The sequence below is a fragment of the Triplophysa dalaica genome, chromosome 7 (assembly GCF_015846415.1).
Source record: "Triplophysa dalaica isolate WHDGS20190420 chromosome 7, ASM1584641v1, whole genome shotgun sequence".
Classification (NCBI taxonomy): domain Eukaryota; kingdom Metazoa; phylum Chordata; class Actinopteri; order Cypriniformes; family Nemacheilidae; genus Triplophysa; species Triplophysa dalaica.
The window spans coordinates 4838664-4860754 of NC_079548.1; the positions used below are offsets into that span (position 1 = coordinate 4838664).

Here is a 22091-nt window from a genome sequence, read left to right on the forward strand (position 1 = left end):
GCAATCATGTTCAACATTAAAATCTGCCATGTCTACCATACCCAGAATGCTCAGCAAAGCAGGATTAATGCTTGCTGTTGGTTGTATGTTAAGATTTTTTGTCGCTAGCAAAGTAGCCTCATAACCAGAGCGTCGTTGCGCTGTCATGTGTTGCGTTTGCATGTTGTGTAAAATTGCGCCTACCTGATGGGATGCATACAACGTTAAAGGGTGTGACAGCACCGTTTTCTCAGCCATCTGCACAATCAAGAGCAGCTGCTGCTACCGCACGAAGACATGCGGGCATACCTGTGACTATGTTATCTAACCTTTTAGACAGATATGCAACTGGTCTATATGTGGAACCATGCTGTTGCAAAAGGACACCCAAGGCCGCCCCTACCGTTTCCCTGACGTGCAAATGGAAAGTCTTGGTGTAGTCTGGCAGGCCCAGTGCAGGTGCGGTTGTGATGGCTGTTTTTAAAGCATTGAAATGTTCGTCTGCTTCCGCAGTCCACTCCAATGGTGTGCTAGGCGGAGCTTTGTGATTGATCAGGCCCCTTAGATGCCTATCTTTAATAGCACAGTCAGGTATCCACTGCCTACAATAGTTAATCAGTCCCAGAAAGCTTTGAAGCTGCTGCACTGTTCGTGGGGACTTAACCTTTCTGATGAGCTGGACCCTGTCTGTGGAAATAGCTCTAAGGCCCTGCATCAGCACATGTCCCAAATAGATCACTTTTGTTTTGACCCATTGCAGTTTGTCTTTTGAAGCTTTGAAACCTGTTTCTGCAAGAACATTGCAAACAATGATAGATGCTTTTTCACAGTCCTCCTCCGTCTCCCCCGACACGAGGATGTCATCTGCAAATTGAAGAACACAAACTGATGATGGTATATCAGTCATTTTGGCCAGAGTTCTGTGCACTGCTGCAGAGAAAACAGCTGGGGAGTCAGCATATCCCTGTGCAAGGCGTTTCCACGTATACTGCTGTCCCTTAAATGTAAATGCTAACAAAGGCTGAGTGTCTGGGTGTACAGGCACGGAGAAAAATGCTGCACACAAATCAATTACTGTGAAATACTTATGTGAGTATGGCACAGAATTCATAACAGTCAAAACATCAGGCACAATTGGTGCGAGTGGTATGATTAACTGATTTACTGCTCTTAAATCTTGAGTCAATCTCCAAGTTTTCCCATCAGCCTTTACTACAGGATTAATTGGTGTGTTGTATGGTGAGTGTGTTGGTTCGAGGACACCCTGCTGGACAAAATTTTCAATCAAAGGAGTAATACCTAGTTCCTTATCTTTAGACAAAGGGTATTGTTTAATGTAGACAGGCTTGTTAGTTTTCATTTTAGCCCTGTAAGGTTCCATGTCAATGAAACCAGTGTCATCCTTGAACTGAGACCATAACAAGGGGTTAATCATGGAGTCTACCCGTGTAGGCATGCTGTCACCGGAGACAGGTGCTTGTATACTGCTAGGCTGTCCACCTGTCGGCAAAGGATCGACGGATGCCTGTAGACTAGACAGAAAAGAAAAAACAACCTTGTGATCAGTAAACTTAATATCCATGCCTAATTTATGCATCATATCGCGACCCAAAAGGTTTAATGGAGCACCTGGAATAATCGTGAATTTGTGAAAAAATGTTTTAATGCCCTGTGCTTTAACCTCAATTGGAGGTGTCATAGCACAAGCAATGTCAGTTCCTGAAATTCCCACAGAGTGAATAATTTGATTAGTTAAAGGACCCTCATAACTATTTGATGTCATTGATGATGCATCCGCACCTGTATCAAGCAGAAATGTTTGAGGCTGCCCATTTACTAAAAGAGTAAAATAAGGCAGGTCTTCACCGTCATTAGCGAATGTGAGAGTCATCATACATAGATCAGAACTGACGTCACTCTGTGGGCAACTCTAGGCTTGGTTGGGTTGCCACTGTGTTGGATAAGAACGAGAGTCATTTTTGTTCTCACTTCTGCTCTGTGGTCCGCGCTGTGGTGCGCGCTGGGGGCTGTGTGTGTCACCAGAGTTTAGCTGAGGTGACGCAATGCTGTGCAGCTGTCTGCACTCTCTTCTGAAATGACCTCTTCTTCCGCAATGGAAGCAAATAATATCTGACTTCCTCCTTTGAGGGCACAATGACTGCGGCTGAGGATTGTCAAAATTTTGGTTATCATTGCTCCGTTTTTCCTTAAATCCTGTAAACATTGCTCCTTCCTGTTTACCTGTAAACCCACCTGCAAACCCGCCCGAAGCATCGAGTTCACGTATGCGTTTGCCAAGATTATCCAAAGACATTTCATGTAAATTAGAAGTTGTGATCCTAATTAATTGCGCTTGCTTGCTGTTCATATTGTTTAGCAAAGTGTTAATGAACAGAGGTTTTATCTCATTGTTCATTGGCAATTTAGAGTCTTCTGTCCACGCTTTCTTAAAACGTACAAAAAATTGAGCTGCTGGCTCTTTCGCAGCCTGTTTAGTGCTGGCAGCAAAGGAGACATCCTGTTGGCTGCCCAAGCACTCATCCAGCAACGCTCTTAGTTCTTTAAAGAACACTTCCACTTATGTTTCCCAATATAACACATGCGGATTTTCACCCGTTCCGTTTTCTGTGATTTTATCGTTCTCAATTTTTAATGAGGGACATTTTTCCATCAACAGTGTTTCCGTCACGTCTTTCTCTAACGTTCTTAACAGCACCGCACGAAAATCAGCGCCTGTAAAGAGTGAATATTTCGTGTGCGTTTGCAAAATCGACACATACTTTCCTGCTTCTTGCGGAGAAGGCAGGCTTTTACATATGGCCTCCATGTCAGACATTCGTATGGGCCTAACATTTAGCGTGTTTCCTGCTCTTACCCAAACCATTGATTTTTGCGGTCTTTCCGTAAATTTCACCTGTTTAGTAGGCGGTTGAAAAGCGACCGTTTGTTCCTTGCCTGCAGAATTAAATTGTGCAAATTTTGGTTTTGGCATTTGGATCGGTGCAGAGGGGGAGACTTGGCTTTGGCAAGGGATGTTATAGGCCGGCGGCTTTTCTGACGGCCGCCGATTCTGGTTTTTAACATATGCAACAATTTGTGTTTTTTCGGGACCCTGGTCCCAGACCTTTTTCATGTCGTTCCATACGGCGTAGGCCCTATTCATGTATGGATAATCCCACAATGGGTCTCCCCACCCTTCTTTTAGCATAGACCGTGACAAAGCCATAAATTCATCAGAAAATGAACCGTCCCTCGGATAGGGAACCTCCATTTGTACTTTCATACCCTCTGACCATCCTGCTAGATTGCTAACATATGGGTCTGTATAAAATCCTTGATTATTTCTATACATAAATGCGACTGGCGTTTCGTCTGGCAGTGGCCTAGAAACGGAACTACCCATCTTTCACAGACAAAATTTTTGGCAGTGATAAAACAATGCAGAAAAAATAGAAATAGCAGCAGGGACTCTTTGATTCGATCGACTGATAGTGACAATTTCAACAGTATTGCGTATATTGTATTGTGATCTGGGGTGATCTTAAATTCACCTTCTTTTTCCTGATAACAATATTCCAATATAGCATGCAGTAACAGTGATATCAATAATATATTTTCCCAATTTAATACAACCCTTGAATAAATGAATCTTTTCTAGAATAAACATCAAACAGATTTTTCTGAGCACCAAAGCTTTTTCTTTCTGAGCAGCAACGCTTACACCACGATCCAAATTTCAGTCTGATCAGGACTGCTTTAACCGTTCATATTCGTGTGTTAATAATTAGCAATTAATTACTGTTGCCAGCCGCGCTGTTACAACAATGGGACGTCAAATCCCACTAACGTGAATTGAAAAAAACTTATCTCGTTTGTACGAAATATTAACTCACACAAGAATTTTTAATAGGGTAAGCGTTTCGATTTCTCTAAATCAGAAAAAAACTGTATATAGAAAAAAAAAGAAACACTCACCCTCCTTGGTTCTGTGTCCGATCGTCAGGTGTGCTTGCCCCAGATCTGCCTTGGTCTATTGGTTCTAAGAGAGAGATTCCCCCCCTTTTCACAGACGAGCCCCCAAACTGTAAGATTCTAAATCAATTACTTATAATTCAGTCTTACTGTCACCTAAAAATCTAATGTTTGAATAAGTTGAAGAGTCTTGTCTCTTCAACTTGAAGTAATATTTATATGTCAATAACAGGAATTATCATTCGGTCATGGAAAATCACCAGACCTCGGATTCACATTATTTGCTAAGACAGCATATATTTTAGTTCCCTGTTCTCCATCATCCAGAACATTTAGGGACATGGTGACCGGATTCCTGTCATCCAGTCCGGTCCAGACATCTCTTGGGTAATGTTGATCATGAGACCGAACAGATGTATTAAAACAAAGCATATAGTCATCTCAGGTTACGTGTGGGCCGAAATCCACTTTCTCACACTGACTTTCAACTGTTTTTACTTTCAGTAAACGTAATGTGTAAATATTTGTATAAACACTAAAAGAGTCAACACCATAAGATATAAACAAAATGTTTCACAGACATGTGACTAACAGAAATAGAATAATGTGTCCCTGAATGAAGGTAGGCTCAAAATCAAAAGTACCATTCAGTATCTGGTGTGGCCACCAGCTGCTTGAAGTACTGCAGTGCATCTGCTCCTCATGGACTGGACCAGATTTGTCAGGTCTTGCTGTGAGATGTTACCCCACTCTTCCACCAAGGCACTTGCAAGTTCCTGGACATCTCTCGTGGGAATGGCCCTAGCCCTCACCCTGCGATCCAACAGGTCCCAGACGTGCTCAATGGGATTGAGATCCGGGCTCTTCGCTGGCCATGGCAGAACACTGAGATTGCTGTTATGCAGAAACTCACGCACAGAACGAGCAGTATGGCTGGTGGCATTTTCCTGCTGGAGGATCATGTCCGGATGACTATGCATAAAGGGTACCACATGAGGGAGGAGGATGTCTTCCCTGTACCGCAAGCCATTGAGATTGCCTGCAATGACAACAAGCTCAGTCCGATGGTGATGTGATATACCGCCCCAGACCATGACGGACCCCCCACCTCCAAATCGATCCCGCTCCAGGGTACAGGCCTCGGTGTAACCCCTCATTGCTTCGACGATACACACAAATCCGTCCATCACCCCTGGTGAGACAAAACCGTGACTCATCAGTGAAGAGCACTTTTTGCCACTCCTGTCTGGTCCAGCGAAGGTGGGTTTGTGCCCATAGGCGGCGTTGTTGCTGGTGATGTCTGGTAAGGACCTGCCTTACAACAGGCCTACAAGCCTTCAGTCCAGCCTCTCTCAGCCTATTGCGGACAGTCTGAGCACTGATGGAGGGATTGTGTGCTCCTGGTGTTCCAGTTGTTGTGGCCATCCTGTACCTGTCACGAAGGTGTGATATTCGGATGTACCGATCCTGTGCAGGTGTTGTTACCCATGGTGTTCCACTGCGAGGATGATCAGCTGTCCTTCCTGTCTCCCTGTAGTGCTGTCTTAGGCGTCTCACAGTGCGGACATGGCAATTTATCGCCCTAGCCACATCAGCAGTCCTCATGCCTCCCTGCAGCATGCCTAATGCACGTTCACGCAGATGAGCAGGGACCCTGGGCACCTTTCTTTGGGTGTTTTTCACAGTCGGTAGACAAGTCTTTTTAGTGTCCTGCGTTTTTAGAACTGTGACCTTTAATGCCTACTCTCTGTAAGCTGTAAGGTCTTAACGACCATTCCACAGGTGCATGTTAATTAATTGATTATGGTTAATTGAACATGCATGAAAAACATTGTTTAAACCCTTTACATTGAAGATCTGTAAAGTTATTTGGATTTTTACAACATTGTTGTTGAAATACACAGTCCTGAAAAAGGGACGTTTCTTTTTTTGCTGAGTTTATTTAAGGCAAGGACATTATATGTATTGACACCATTGTGACCGTATCCTGCGCCTGTAAATAATATGTTGTTATATAGCCATAAATCATTTACATTTTTTACATTTAAACTTATGCATTTAGCAGAATCCATAGCTTATCCAAGCTTTACGTTTTTATCAGTGTTCATATGTGTTCATGGAATCGAACTAACGATCTTTTGACACAGGAACACACACATCTAGTTAACTATGCAGGTAACGTTACATTATGAACAACATATACTGCAATATCAGCGATATTCATGATGTATATCACAAGTAATATAATAAACGACTAAAACTATATCAATTCTGCTACTCTTTATTGTTTTGAGCCAAAAACTGAAGTTTGGCTAGACACAAAGCAGAATTTGCTGTCAAATGCAGCCTCCTAGATGGAAAACATATGAAAGTTCGTTTTTAAAAACGCTTTTTTTAATTGTACACAGGTTTGTTTTGATTTAAGCCATAATAACTCAGAAAATACAGCTCACAAACACAATAAATACATGTTTGTGTTCGTGCGAATGAGTTTCTTTAATGTTTGCTTGGAACCCAAACTTTGCTTTATTGTTGACATTTCTACTTAATAGAACTTTCCATGTATGTATTATCCTTGTTCGTTCTCTTATTGTTATTATGTTGTTTTTTGTAACTGTTGTCTACTTCCTGTTTCTACCCGTCCAATAAGGAGGACCAGAAGAGTCTTGTGTAAAGTAAAAAATAACTATTAATAACTATTCTACAAAAATAGGAATTAATCCCTTTGTTTTAACTTCATTTTTATTCATATATAAAGTCATTACTATTGTTTATTTTTTTAAATATGAAAAATGACCGAGTGTGAATGTTCTTACCCGTTCTAACAATAAGTTTTCTTTTATATGATTTCTGTTTTATAAAGCATCCCTGTCCTGCTGCTGTGAAAGACTGAGCATGAGGCAATTATTGGTCTGAGCTACTGATCCTCCGAATTCGCCACTTGACTGAACTAGTAGTATGTAGTCTGACATACGAATCACTACAACACCAGAATTATATGATATATTGTAGCGTAATATAACTTACAATTACACAAACACGTTATAAATACTACATGTACTACATATAAGACAACTATTTGCCTCCTCCTGGTGTATGTAACCTATGTACTTATGACAAAATGATCACTGTACGAATCAGTGAACGAGTCTGAACGAATTATTTTGGTGAATGAACTGAAAAAGAACAAATCACTCAAAATTCCAATCACTATTTTTAATAATAATTACATCAGTACAACGTTCGGTCTGCCACACCCCGAAAATGTTCCTTGTAGAACAAGTACGCTATACCTAAACTGACGTATGCAGAGTTTGGTTCCAAAATAATTTTTATTGCGAATTCAAATTAATATCAATCAAACTGCAGTTGGTGATTTACGCCATAATAACTCAAAAGATACAGCCAACTAACATCAAAATATGACAACATATTAAAATCAAGTTGTCATGAGGTTACATTTACGCGAATATAATTTATTCTTTAACAAGTCATTTCATTCTTGTAACAAAGTTTTTTTTTTCATTTGAAATACTGGCATTTTATAAGGTTAAGAATGTACTGTTGTATTATGAAAATATGTATTAGTTAGCTAATAAATTGAGTGAAAATATATGCTATGTACTATTTACAGTCGTCTGAAGTAACACTTACCGGTTACAGTTAGGCGGTCTGAAATAAGACTAGGCTAAATATATTGAAAATTGCATTTCCAATCACATTTTTACACAATTGAAAGTAGGTCAAAACTGAAATAACTATTGAAAAGTCTTGCATGTAATATCTAATTCATACAATAACAATAAAAAAAGACTTCTATAAGCAGGTAATTTACTCCAAAATAAGTTTTTTTTTACATCACCAGATCTCAAATGTCTATAAGGATAGCCATCTGGATTCAATTCTGTTGTTGAAAAGCCTACAGAAACATAAAAAAGTCCAGCTCAAATAATCACACCATCATAAATAAAGGCATTCATGGTTTTGCTCTGTATAACGTCAATATGTACACAATAATATATGGGGAGAGGGAATATTGACTATGTTCGTTTATGGGTATTCGAACATGCGTGTACTAAAATAAACAAAAAGATGACTGACTGCATAATCTTTATCTGTATTCTTTGTTTCATCATCTCTGTACGGTATGCAAATATTTTTTAAAGCATAAAGCTCCAAGGCCAGTGGTAATGTTGGATAACTTTTTTGAGCAGCAAGCTCTTGATACACGTTCCTGTCACTCAATTTAACAGTCTCTATAGCAAACTATAGACTTTGGAGGACCCAGGTTTTAGTTTAAACTGAATTATTTTCCTGGTCCCTTACCTTGTCCCATAAGTTTGTCACTCTCTATTTTGCTTTAAAATCAAGTCGAAATGCAATTAAAGTATTTGAATATGTCCACACATGAAAGAAATCAAAAGTCAGGATGCTTACACACACACCTCACTGTCTTCTTGTTACTGTTTTGAGAGACGATACTGAAGAGTTTCAGCACTCCAGCATTAGTAATGCTATTGCCACTAAAATTGAAGAAAACACTCACACACACAAAAGAAGAACACAAAATAAATATTACAGGATACTTCAATGTATAACATTTACTCGTTTGGCAGATGCTTTTATCCAAAGCGACTTAAATTGCATTTTACTATTTGTGTCAGATTACGTTCAATCCCTGGAATCGAACTCATGACATTGGTGTAACTAGCGCCATGCTCTAACCCCTGAGCAACATGAAAGCGATAAGCTGATAAATATTTAGTTGACAAATATTTAATTTAAGACAGTGTTCCTCACATAAAGCTTTCGCATGGAAAAATTACATCGTCGATGACCTACGGTGCATCCGGAAAGAATTCACAGCGCTTCACTTTTCCCACATTTTGTTATTTTACAGCATTATTCCAAAATGGATTAAATTCAGTATTTTCCTCAAAATTCTACAAACAATAAGCCAATATGACAACGGGAAATATGTTTGTTTGAAATCTTTGCAAATGTATTAAATATAAAAAAGCACATGTACATAAGTATTTACAGCCTTTGCCGTGACACTTAAAATTTAGCTCAGGTGCATCCTGTTTCCACTGATCTTGCTTGTGATGGTTGTTGTTCTACAACTTGATTGGAGTCCACCTGTGGTGGATTCATTTGATAGAGATTCAGTCTTTAGACTGCCGAGATAGGATTGTATCGAGGCACAGATCTAGTACAGAAAACTTTCTGCAGCATTGAAGGTCCCAATGAGCACAGTGGCCTCCATCATCCGTAAATGGAAGAAGTTTGGAACCACCAAGACTCTTCCTAGAGCTGACTGCTTGGCCAAACTGAGCAATAGGGGGAGAAGGGCCTTAGTCAGGGAGGTGACAAAGAACCCAGGAACTTGGAGACTAGTCTGGATCGAGGGAAAGATTAATGCAGCAATGCACTAAAACATCCTCGATGAAATCCTGCTCGATGATAGTCATGCAGTGTGAAAAGAACAGTGATAAATCAGGAAATGTGAACTCTGCATTAGAGAGACTGCTTTGCTTTCATTTTTTATAAGTGACACAGGCTGTGTTTGCCATTACATTTAACGATTACAGTGTGACTAAAATTAATCTCACAGCTGTCGTCACGCAAACAAATTCTTAAAATAATGAGGTGCAGTTTTCATGGCAAGGGCGTGACAGTTCTACTAATTTACCTGCAGGTTAATTTACAATGTATACGACCTGCAGCAACATATCACGTAAAACTCACCTATGTGCTCTTTATATGTGCTTATCCCCTCACATACGGACTGTTGACAAGGAGAGTTTTTGTTGGGTTAAGGCATATTTATAAAAATACATCAGAGTTTACAACGGCTGCGTTTGTAGTCCGTTTTAAGGCTCAGGCTTAACTTGAAAAGTTGTGCTCTACTCTCATGGACAATTTCCGAAATCGCCCACTATACCCTCATTCAATATTCCCAACATTATTTCATAAATATAGTCCACTGGCACCTTGAGGGGGTGAAAATGAGTGAGTAAATTCAGACACTGTTCTCTGGAAACGCAGCAGGCCCCATCTGCCGAGACGCTGGTAATACATTCAGCGCAAGCATCACGAGAGGGCTAGCAGCTAGCCGTGAGTGTACATTGGTTGTACATGGGATTGAACGAGTGCTCTCAATGTCAACTGTGAATCCAGACAACCACTAAGAAAATGGAAGTCCCATCCAATATGCATATTAGGCTTTTGAGGCAGTTTAGGGCATGGTTCTACATGCGGGGTTGTAAATTTTTTCGTCCTCAGGTTTTTTTTTGCAGATAGCACCAACTTTAAAGGTTTATCACCACTTACGGTGTTGGAGTGTGGACCAGACTCTAACCTTTTAAATATTCACCTACACACAAAAAAAAACTCAAAGCAGTTCTTTTGAGAAATGCATTCAACCCATGCTCAAAGGTATTAAACCTCAATGCTTTCAGTCCAGTCTTCCTAAAATCATTATTCATCGCACATAATGACATGAAAGTGGTCAAATGAACAACATTTCTGAAGAATTTCTTGACCTTAATGTTGGGGATAACATTTACTGTACAAACTTGACAAAGCATTGCATTCATTTTTGCAAATACTTTTAAAGCAAAGCACATAGAGTCAAAATGAATGATCGGGACCTTAGAGGCAATTTCACCATCCAGCATTTCGAATTTTTAGGCCAACACGCAAACTTTAACATGACCATATTAGAATTTACAGCTATACTAGTATATGAATTTAGTTAAGACTGATATTCACCCAAAAATAAAAACGGTCATCTTTATCTCAAGACACTTCATTGCCATTGGGGAAAACCTCTTAAATGCCACTATGCAAGTAAATGCTGACAACATGTACAGTCTAACATCTTTATTAAAATCAGCAATGAAAATTCACATTGTAAAGAGAACACCTCCACTGGAAACTACAGTTTCGTCGCTCCTTTTCCCAGCAACGGCTCTCGCTGAAACACAAGAGTCAGAATATGAAACTGATGTCTTTTCATGGGGTTCACACCAAAGTGAAAAACCTACTTTTCCTGGCACAGCTCTGCTCACAGGAACCAGAAGCAGGGTGGCACACCGCAGTACTACAGTGAATATAGATCTGACCAACAAAGATCAGCTTTAGCAACAAATATAAAAAAGACAATTTAGATGATAAGGCTGTAAGGAAATCATACAGTCTCCTGCAGAGGGGCCAGTGATGATGGATCCACAAAAGTAAACATCTTCACAACAAATCGCTTGACGTGGGTCGGGAACTGAAGACCAGACATGCCTAGTACAGGAACCAGTGTGGTCAGGTAACGGTCATCCTGGTAAGGACATCTTAAACAGAAGTGACAGTCAGGACTCTTTCTCAGCACACTTTCTGGACAAAGGTGTTGGGATTCTACTCACCCATCAACTAGAAGATCCCACTGGGGCAGACTGAGAGGACTAGGGGTTGATGTCGCCCAACAGTGTCCCAACATCAGGACAAGATTGGGGTCAGTCCTCTCCAAAATGCGCACCTCAACATACACAGGGTCTCGCAGGACTTTTGTGACTGGATACTCATCCTCACCGTAGTAGGACGTGTACGCCTCATCTCCTGAGAGGTACACTGTTACTGTTACTGTCCAATCTACAGTTTGAGACCAGTGCTACAACGATTACTCCTCTGAGAATTTTTTGAAGCCTAGCACATCATTACCTTCTGCACAGCCTTTAGTGACACATTGGCCATTTGCCAGTCTAAGCTCCACCCTGAGGGGTCCAGGAGCAGCTACAGGGGGAGGTGGTGGAACGATGTTGACCTCCACTACCAGAGCTTCCACAGCAGTGGCAGAATATCTACACTGGAAGAGAAGTCTAGACAACAAAAAGTGAGGTTCTTACATCCGTTCAAGGATTCACAGTCCTGAGGGAAAACAGATCACCTACTCAAATTGACTGTCCCTTGTGATGGAGCCAAGAGGTCCAATCCCCACTTCATAGGATGAGGTCATTCTGTTCTCATACACCACATAACCATTTTCCTCCTACAGGCAAAAGCACAATTGACATCAAATCTGTTCCAGACATCAAACTCATCAATAGCACTCACCATCATGCTGGTGCCACAGGCAGTGACTGGAAACTGGTATATGGCAAAGGAAGGCGTGGAACCAACAGGACCACAAGGTGCTTCATTTCCACCCAGCAGACGGACAGTGTCAAGACTCAGACGAGGCAGCGTAACATCTTTAGCCACCACCAACACAAACTGACCATCTCTCATACACTGGACAGTCACTTTAATGATAGAGAGGAAGTTACAGGAGAAAGCTTGGCAAGAAACATTTCACTGGTCTAACACCCTTACCTGACATCCCGTAATAACACTGCTGTCCATTAAAGCAGCAGTTTATAGCTTCACACTCGGCACCACTAATACCAGGTTGTCCACACTGGATCTGCTCATAATCAGCGACAGCACATTTTTCAAGAGGCTCTGACAGCACCACTGGCTTCTGATGTGGGAACTTCTGAGAAAACTGTTGTTCAGTTTGCTGGAAGACTGGCGATTGCGGCACTTGGGGAAAATCGTTATCACTTTGAGAAATCCTCCGTCTGGCATGACAGACCACACAAAGCCATACACAAATAGCCACAAGACAAACTGTTCCTGCCATCCTGACACAACCAGACACTCTAAGACTTGTGTGTTTAGTCTTATATACTCAGCAAATCGTCAGTCATAAATTGTAGCTCCTCCTTGATCAATTAACAATGATTGCTCTCCGGACCTGCTGGAAGCTACAAACAGGGTGATTTCTGTTCACTCTCAAGATTTTATACGATCATGTTTTAACCAATCTCTACAAATCCAATGAAAGTAAATCATACTTTCAAAATCATAAGTTGTCAACATCTGTTTGTTGTTCATTGAAGCTAGCGTTTCTCAAAGTGTGGAGGGGAGGCACACCGGTGGGGAATAGAGACATGACAGTTGGGGCATGACAAACGGGAGGAAATTGTGTCATCTTTTTTAATTCCTTTGTTTTGTTTGAATGTATGATCAAAAAGTAATGACAGATTTAGGTGTAAGCCTTACATAAAACAACATCAGACTGGGTCAGTTGTGGCCTAGTGGTTAGACTCGTAGCCAGAAGGCCGCTGGTTTCAATTCTCAGTGCCACCAGGAAATGACTGAAGTGTCTTTGCTGCCCACTGCACCCTACTTGAAGGTCACTTTGGATGAAAGCATCTGATAATGTAAATTAAGAAAATGTCCCATGGAACCATAGTAGCCTTCGAGAATGATTTCATGTCCGAATGTTAATTGAAGCGGCACAAAACTTTAACGTGGAGAAAGTTAGCAATGTATAAATTTGTGACATGGAATGAAAAGAAAACTGGAAATTCTGTACCAGCAGACAAAACAACAACAGACACGGGACAAAGCTCTCATTTGTAGATACAAATGTATTATATAATGCAATGCAAGTCGCTTTGTATAAAAGCGTCTGCCAAATACATGAATTTAAAGGGCATTACCATTTCCCTGGGGAAAGGTGGGTCTCGAAACCCTTCCCTATACCACCGAAGTGGGGAATGGCAGAAAAAGTTTGAGAAAAACTGATTTAAGCACTTCACACAACAGTTAGACATTACAACTACAAAATGTAATTTTTAACAGCTATGCACAAGTACAGTATAATCAATTTGACAAAGTTTCAATCCGAAATTGCCCACTGTATCCTCACTATTCCCAACATTAGTTCACTAATATAGTCCACTTTAAGGAGCGGGTGAAAACAAGCGAGTAAATTCAGACACTTCGTGCATTGGAAATGCTACGGGCACTATCTTCTGCAGAAATGCGAAAATTCGCTCAGCGCGAGGATCAAGAAAGATGGCTAGCAGCTAGCTGTGAGTGTACATCAGTTGTACACTCATGATGCATCATTGGATCGAATGAGTACTCAATTTCTAAAATGAATTCAGACAAAACTAAAGGCCCCTCAAATAGTGCACTATATCAGGGTATGGGGCAATTTAAGACAAAGCCATGGCACTTCATTTAGGGTTGTCCATTTCTTTGTCATCTTTTTGGTTTCATTGCAGGTAGCACGTATTTTGAAAGCACATTATCGCCACCTGTTGGAGTGACGACCAGAACTCACTTTATAAATATTCATCTACACAAACTATTCTCATAATCAAACCAGTTCTTTCAAGAGACATCCAACCTATACTTTAATATTTTTAAGCTTAAATTCCAGTTTTTGCTAAAATAATTTCTCACTGCCCATAATGCAGTTAAATGGGTTAGGTGAACCACATTTCTGAAGCATTTCTAAACCTTAAGGTCAAGATTTACCGACAGACTTTTGAAATTAAATGCAATCTGCAAAAATTCAGAAGCACGAACAATGAATGACCACACAAACAGCAATTTACAATGCATAAACAGAAATAATGCGCATTGCTGGTTCACGTTAGCCAAGACAACATTAACCATTGGGACCTTGTAATTTTTCCATCCAGCAGCGATACAAAAACTTTAGGGTACCAAGCAAACTTTACATGACCATATAAACATATGAATTTAGTTTGGACTGTGATATTTACCCAAAAATAAGTCATCTCTCTCAAGACACTTCATTGCCATTGGGGAACACCTCTTAAATGCCACGATGCAAGTAAATGCTGACAACATGTACAGTCTAACATCTTTATTAAAATCAGCAATGAAAATTCACATTGTAAAGAGAACACCTCCACTGGAAACCACAGTTTCGTCGCTCCTTTTCCCAGCAACGGCTCTCGCTGAAACACAAGAGTCAGAATATGAAACTGATGTCTTTTCATGGGGTTCAAACCAAAGTGAAAAACCTACTTTTCCTGGCACAGCTCTGCTCACAGGAACCAGAAGCAGGGTGGCACACCGCAGTACTACAGTGAATATAGATCTGACAAACAAAGATCAGCTTTAGCAACAAATATAAAAAAAGCAATTTAGATGATAAAGGCTGGAAGGAAATCGTACAGTCTCCTGCAGAGGGGCCAGTGATGATGGATCCACAAACGTAAACATCTTCACAACAAATCGCTTGACGTGGGTCGGGAACTGAAGACCAGACATGCCTAGTACAGGAACCAGTGTGGTCAGGTAACGGTCATCCTGGTAAGGACATCTTAAACAGAAGGGACAGTCAGGACTCCGCACACTTTCTGGACAAAGGTGTTGGGATTCTACTCACCCATCAACTAGAAGATCCCACTGGGGCAGACTGAGAGGACTAGGGGTTGATGTCGCCCAACAGTGTCCCAACATCAGGACAAGATTGGGGTCAGTCCTCTCCAAAATGCGCACCTCAACATACACAGGGTCTCGCAGGACTTTTGTGACTGGATACTCATCCTCACCGTAGTAGGACGTGTACGCCTCATCTCCTGAGGAGGTACACTTTACTGTTACAGTCCAATCTACAGTTTGAGACCAGTGCTACAAGGATCACTCCTTGAGAATTCTTTGAAGCCTAGCACATCATTACCTTCTGCACAGCCTTTAGTGACACATTGGCCATTTGCCAGTCTAAGCTCCACCCTGAGGGGTCCAGGAGCAGCTACAGGGGGAGGTGGTGGAACGGTGTTGACCTCCACAACCAGAGATTCCACAGCAGTGGCAGAATATCTACACTGGAAGAGAAGTCTAGACAACAAAAAGTGAGGTTCTTACATCCGTTCAAGGATTCACAGTCCTGAGGGAAAACAAGTGACCTACTCAAATTGACTATCCCTTGTGATGGAGCCAAGAGGTCCAATCCCCACTTCATAGGATGAAGTCATTCTGTTCTCATACACCACATAACCATTTTCCTCCTACAGGCAAAAGCACAATTGACATCAAATCTGTTCCAGACATCAAACTCATCAATAGCAACTCACCATCATGCTGGTGCCACAGGCAGTGACTGGAAACTGGTATATGGCAAAGGAAGGCGTGGAACCAACAGCACCACAAGGTGCTACATTTCCACCCAGCAGACGGACAGTGTCAAGACTCAGACGAGGCAGCGTAACATCTTTAGCCACCACCAACACAAACTGACCATCTCTCATACAGTGGACAGTCACTTTAATGATAGAGAGGAAGTTACAGGAGAAAGCTTGGCAAGAAACATTTCACTGGTCTAACACCCTTACCTGACATCCCGTAATAACACTGCTGTCCATTAAAGCAGCAGTTTATAGCTTCACACTCGGCACCACTAATACCAGGTTGTCCACACTGGATCTGCTCATAATCAGCGACAGCACATTTGTCAAGAGGCTCTGACAGCACCACTGGCTTCTGATGTGGGAACTTCTGAGAAAACTGTTGTTCAGTTTGCTGGAAGACTGGCGATTGCAGCTCTTGGGGAAAATCGTTAACACTTTGAGAAATCCTCCGTCTGGCATGACAGACCGCACAAAGCCATACACAAATAGCCACAAGACAAACTGTTCCTGTAGTTCCCGCCATCCTGACACAACCAGACACTCTAAGAGTTATGTGTTTAGTCTTATATACTCTGCAAATCGTCAGTCATATATTGTAGCTCCTCCTTGATCAATTAACAATGATTGTTCTCCGGACCTGCTGGAAGCTACAAACAGGGTGATTTCTGTTCACTCTCAAGATTTTATACGATCATGTTTTAACTAATCTCTACAAATCCAATGAAAGTAAATCATACTTTCAAAATCATAAGTTGTCAACATCTGTTTGTTGTTCATTGAAGCTAGCGTTTCTCAAAGTGTGGAGGGGAGGCACACCGGTGGGGAATAGAGACATGACAGTTGGGGCGTGACAAACGGGAGGAAATTGTGTCATCTTTTTTAATTCCTTTGTTTTGTTTGAATGTATGATCAAAAAGTAATGACAGATTTAGATGTAAGCCTTACATAAAACAACATCAGACTGGGTCAGTTGTGGCCTAGTGGTTAGACTCGTAGCCAGAAGGCCGCTGGTTTCAATTCTCAGTGCCACCAGGAAATGACTGAAGTGTCTTTGCTGCCCACTGCACCCTACTTGAAGGTCACTTTGGATGAAAGCATCTGATAATGTAAATTAAGAAAATGTCCCATGGAACCATAGTAGCCTTCGAGAATGATTTCACGTCCGAATGTTAATTGAAGAGGCACAAAACTTTAATGTGGAGAGGCAGTATGCGGTAGCAGATATAAAAGTTAGCACTGGATAAATTTGTGACATGGAATGAAAAGAAAACTGGAAATTCTGTACCAGCAGACAAAACAACAACAGACACGGGACAAAGCTCTCATTTGTAGATACAAATGTATTATATAATGCAATGTAAGTCGCTTTGTATAAAAGCGTCTGCCAAATGCGTGAATTTAAAGTGCATTACCATTTCGCTGGGGAAAGGTGGGTCTCGAAACCCTTCCCTATACCTCCAAAGTGGGGAATGGCAGAAAAAGTTTGAGAAACACTGATTTAAGCACTTCACACGACAGTTAGACATTACAACTACAAAACGTAATTTTTAACAGCTATGCACAAGTACAGTATAATCAATTTGACAAAGTTTCAATCCGAAATTGCCCACTTAATCACTATTCCCAACATTAGTTCACTAATACAGTCCACTTTAAGGAGCGGGTGAAAACAACCGAGTAAATTCAGACACTTTGTGCATTGGAAATGCTACGGGCACTATCTTCTGCCAAGATGTGAAAATTCGCTCAGCGCGAGAATCAGGATAGATGGCTAGCAGCTAGCTGTGAGTGTACATCATTGGATCGAATGAGTACTCAATTTCTACAATGAATTCAGACAAAACTAAAAATGAAAGGCCCCTCAAATAGTGCACTATATCAGGGTATGGGGCAATTTCGGACACAGCCATGGCACTTCATGCAGGGTTGTCCATTTCTTTCTCATCTCTTTGGTTTCATTGCAGGTAGCAAGAATTTTGAAGGCACCTTATCGCCACCTGTTGGAGTGTGGACCAGAACTCACTTTATAAATACTCACCTACACAAACCAGTTCTTTCGAGATACATCCAACCCATACTTTAATATTTTTTTAAGCTTAAATGCTTAAATTCCAGATTTTACTAAAATAATTTTTCACTGCCCATAATGCAGTTAAATGGGTTAGGTGAACCACATTTCTGAAGCATTTCTTAACCTTAAGGTCAACATTTACCGACAGACTTTTGAAATTAAATGCAATCTGCAAAAATTCCGAAGCACGAACAATGATTGACCACACAAACAACAATTTACAATGAATAAACAGATATAATGCGCATTGCTGGTTCACATTAGCCAAGACAACATTAACCATTGGGACCTTGTAATTTTTCCATCCAGCAGCGATACAAAAACTTTAGGGTACCAAGCAAACTTTACATGACCATATAAACATATGAATTTAGTTTGGACTGATATTTACCCAAAAATAATTTATCTCTCTCAAGACACTTCATTGCCATTGGGGAACACCTCTTAAATGCCACGATGCAAGTAAATGCTGACAACATGTACAGTCTAACATCTTTATTAAAATCAGCAATGAAAATTCACATAGTAAAGAGAACACCTCCACTGGAAACCACAGTTTCGTCGCTCCTTTTCCCAGCAACGGCTCTCGCTGAAACACAAGAGTAAGAATATGAAACTGATGTCTTTTCATGGGGTTCAAACCAAAGTGAAAAACCTACTTTTCCTGGCACAGCTCTGCTCACAGGAACCAGAAGCAGGGTGGCACACCGCGGTACTACAGTGAATATAGATCTGAAAAACAAAGATCAGCTTTAGCAACAAATATAAAAAAAGCAATTTAGATAAGGCTGGTAGGAAATCGTACAGTCTCCTGCAGAGGGGCCAGTGATGATGGATCCACAAACGTAAACATCTTCACAACAAATCGCTTGACGTGGGTCGGGAACTGAAGACCAGACATGCCTAGTACAGGAACCAGTGTGGTCAGGTAACGGTCATCCTGGTAAGGACATCTTAAACAGAAGGGACAGTCAGGACTCTTTCTCAGCACACTTTCTGGACAAAGGCGGTGGGATTCTACTCACCCATCAACTAGAAGATCCCACTGGGGCAGACTGAGAGGACTAGGGGTTGATGTCGCCCAACAGTGTCCCAACATCAGGACAAGATTGGGGTCAGTCCTCTCCAAAATGCGCACCTCAACATACACAGGGTCTCGCAGGACTTTTGTGACTGGATACTCATCCTCACCGTAGTAGGACGTGTATGCCTCATCTCCTGCAGAGGTACACTTTACAGTTACTGTCCAATCTACAGTTTGAGACCAGTGCTACAAGGAGCACTCCTGAGAATTCTTTGAAGCCTAGCACATCATTACCTTCTGCACAGCCTTTAGTGACACATTGGCCATTTCCCAGTCTAAGCTCCACCCTGAGGGGTCCAGGAGCAGCTACAGGGGGAGGTGGTGGAACGGTGTTGACCTCCACAACCAGAGCTTCCACAGCAGTGGCAGAATATCTACACTGGAAGAGAAGTCTAGACAACAAAAAGTGAGGTTCTTACATCCGTTCAAGGATTCACAGTCCTGAGGGAAAACAAGTGACCTACTCAAATTGACTGTCCCTTGTGATGGAGCCAAGAGGTCCAATCCCCACTTCATAGGATGAAGTCATTCTGTTCTCATACACCACATAACCATTTTCCTCCTACAGGCAAAAGCACAATTGACATCAAATCTGTTCCAGACATCAAACTCATCAATAGCATACTCACCATCATGCTGGTGCCACAGGCAGTGACTGGAAACTGGTATATGGCAAAGGAAGGCGTGGAACCAACAGCACCACAAGGTGCTTCATTTCCACCCAGCAGACGGACAGTGTCAAGACTCAGACGAGGCAGCGTAACATCTTTAGCCACCACCAACACAAACTGACCATCTCTCATACACTGGACAGTCACTTTAATGATAGAGAGGAAGTTACAGGAGAAAGCTTGGCAAGAAACATTTCACTGGTCTAACACCCTTACCTGACATCCCGTAATAACACTGCTGTCCATTAAAGCAGCAGTTTATAGCTTCACACTCGGCACCACTAATACCAGGTTGTCCACACTGGATCTGCTCATAATCAGCGACAGCACATTTGTCAAGAGGCTCTGACAGCACCACTGGCTTCTGATGTGGGAACTTCTGAGAAAACTGTTGTTCAGTTTGCTGGAAGACTGGCGATTGCAGCTCTTGGGGAAAATCGTTAACACTTTGAAAAATCCTCCGTCTGGCATGACAGACCGCACAAAGCCATACACAAATAGCCACAAGACAAACTGTTCCTGTAGTTCCCACCATCCTGACACAACCAGACACTCTAAGAGTTATGTGTTTAGTCTTATATACTCTGCAAATCGTCAGTCATATATTGTAGCTCCTCCTTGATCAATTCACAATGATTGTTCTCCGGACCTGCTGGAAGCTACAAACAGGGTGATTTCTGTTCACTCTCAAGATTTTATACGATCATGTTTTAACTAATCTCTACAAATCCAATGAAAGTAAATCATACTTTCAAAATCATAAGTTGTCAACATCTGTTTGTTGTTCATTGAAGCTAGCGTTTCTCAAAGTGTGGAGGGGGGGGCACACCGGTGGGGAATAGAGACATGACAGTTGGGGCGTGACAAACGGGAGGAAATTGTGTCATCTTTTTTAATTCCTTTGTTTTGTTTGAATGTATGATCAAAAAGTAATGACAGATTTAGATGTAAGCCTTACATAAAACAACATCAGACTGGGTCAGTTGTGGCCTAGTGGTTAGACTCGTAGCCAGAAGGCCGCTGGTTTCAATTCTCAGTGCCACCAGGAAATGACTGAAGTGTCTTTGCTGCCCACTGCACCCTACTTGAAGGTCACTTTGGATGAAAGCATCTGATAATGTAAATTAAGAAAATGTCCCATGGAACCATAGTAGCCTTCGAGAATGATTTCACGTCCGAATGTTAATTGAAGCGGCACAAAACTTTAATGTGGAGAGGCAGTATGCGGTAGCAGATATAAAAGTTAGCACTGGATAAATTTGTGACATGGAATGAAAAAAAAACTGGAAATTCTGTACCAGCAGACAAAACAACAACAGACACGGGACAAAGCTCTCATTTGTAGATACAAATGTATTATATAATGCAATGTAAGTCGCTTTGTATAAAAGCGTCTGCCAAATGCGTGAATTTAAAGTGCATTACCATTTCGCTGGGGAAAGGTGGGTCTCGAAACCCTTCCCTATACCTCCAAAGTGGGGAATGGCAGAAAAAGTTTGAGAAACACTGATTTAAGCACTTCACACAACAGTTAGACATTACAACTACAAAACGTAATTTTTAACAGCTATGCACAAGTACAGTATAATCAATTTGACAAAGTTTCAATCCGAAATTGCCCACTGTATCCTCACTATTCCCAACATTAGTTCACTAATACAGTCCACTTTAAGGAGCGGGTGAAAACAACAGAGTAAATTCAGACACTTTGTGCATTGGAAATGCTACGGGCACTATCTTCTGCCAAGATGTGAAAATTCGCTCAGCGCGAGAATCAGGTTAGATGGCTAGCAGCTAGCTGTGAGTGTTCATCATTGGATCGAATGAGTACTCAATTTCTACAATGAATTCAGACAAAACTAAAAATGAAAGGCCCCTCAAATAGTGCACTATATCAGGGTATGGGGCAATTTCGGACACAGCCATGGCACTTCATGCAGGGTTGTCCATTTCTTTCTCATCTCTTTGGTTTCATTGCAGGTAGCAAGAATTTTGAAAGCACCTTATCGCCACCTGTTGGAGTGTGGACCAGAACTCCCTTTATAAATACTCACCTACACAAACCAGTTCTTTCGAGATACATCCAACCCATACTTTAATATTTTATTAAGCTTAAATTCCAGTTTTTACCAAAATAATTTCTCACTGCCCATAATGCAGATAAATGGGTTAGGTGAACCACATTTCTGAAGCATTTCTAAACCTTAAGGTCAACATTTACCGACAGACTTTTGAAATTAAATGCAATCTGCAAAAATTCCGAAGCACGAACAATGATTGACCACACAAACAACAATTTACAATGAATAAACAGAAATAATGCG

General features: G+C 41.2%; 3 protein-coding genes across 3 annotated transcripts; all 3 read right to left on the reverse strand.

Annotated features, from left to right (window-relative positions):
* Positions 1–10859: 10859 nt before the first annotated feature.
* On the reverse strand, positions 10860–12625 carry LOC130425779 (zona pellucida sperm-binding protein 4-like). Its single transcript, XM_056752159.1, has 8 exons — positions 12316–12625; positions 12058–12245; positions 11895–11992; positions 11665–11822; positions 11370–11562; positions 11150–11297; positions 11001–11073; positions 10860–10930 (listed from the first exon to the last, which is right to left on the reverse strand). Exons 1-8 carry the CDS (start codon positions 12623–12625, stop codon positions 10860–10862), a joined length of 1239 nt encoding a protein of 412 aa, XP_056608137.1.
* A 2069-nt stretch (positions 12626–14694) lies between these two features.
* Positions 14695–16464, reverse strand: LOC130425780 (zona pellucida sperm-binding protein 4-like). The gene is made up of 8 exons (XM_056752160.1): positions 16146–16464; positions 15888–16075; positions 15724–15821; positions 15494–15651; positions 15200–15392; positions 14986–15133; positions 14836–14908; positions 14695–14765 (listed from the first exon to the last, which is right to left on the reverse strand). The coding sequence occupies exons 1-8, from the start codon at positions 16462–16464 to the stop codon at positions 14695–14697; spliced, it is 1248 nt and encodes a 415-aa protein (XP_056608138.1).
* A 2066-nt stretch (positions 16465–18530) lies between these two features.
* Positions 18531–20302, reverse strand: LOC130425781 (zona pellucida sperm-binding protein 4-like). The gene is made up of 8 exons (XM_056752162.1): positions 19984–20302; positions 19726–19913; positions 19561–19658; positions 19331–19488; positions 19038–19230; positions 18818–18965; positions 18672–18744; positions 18531–18601 (listed from the first exon to the last, which is right to left on the reverse strand). Exons 1-8 carry the CDS (start codon positions 20300–20302, stop codon positions 18531–18533), a joined length of 1248 nt encoding a protein of 415 aa, XP_056608140.1.
* Between the last annotated feature and the right edge of the window lie 1789 nt (positions 20303–22091).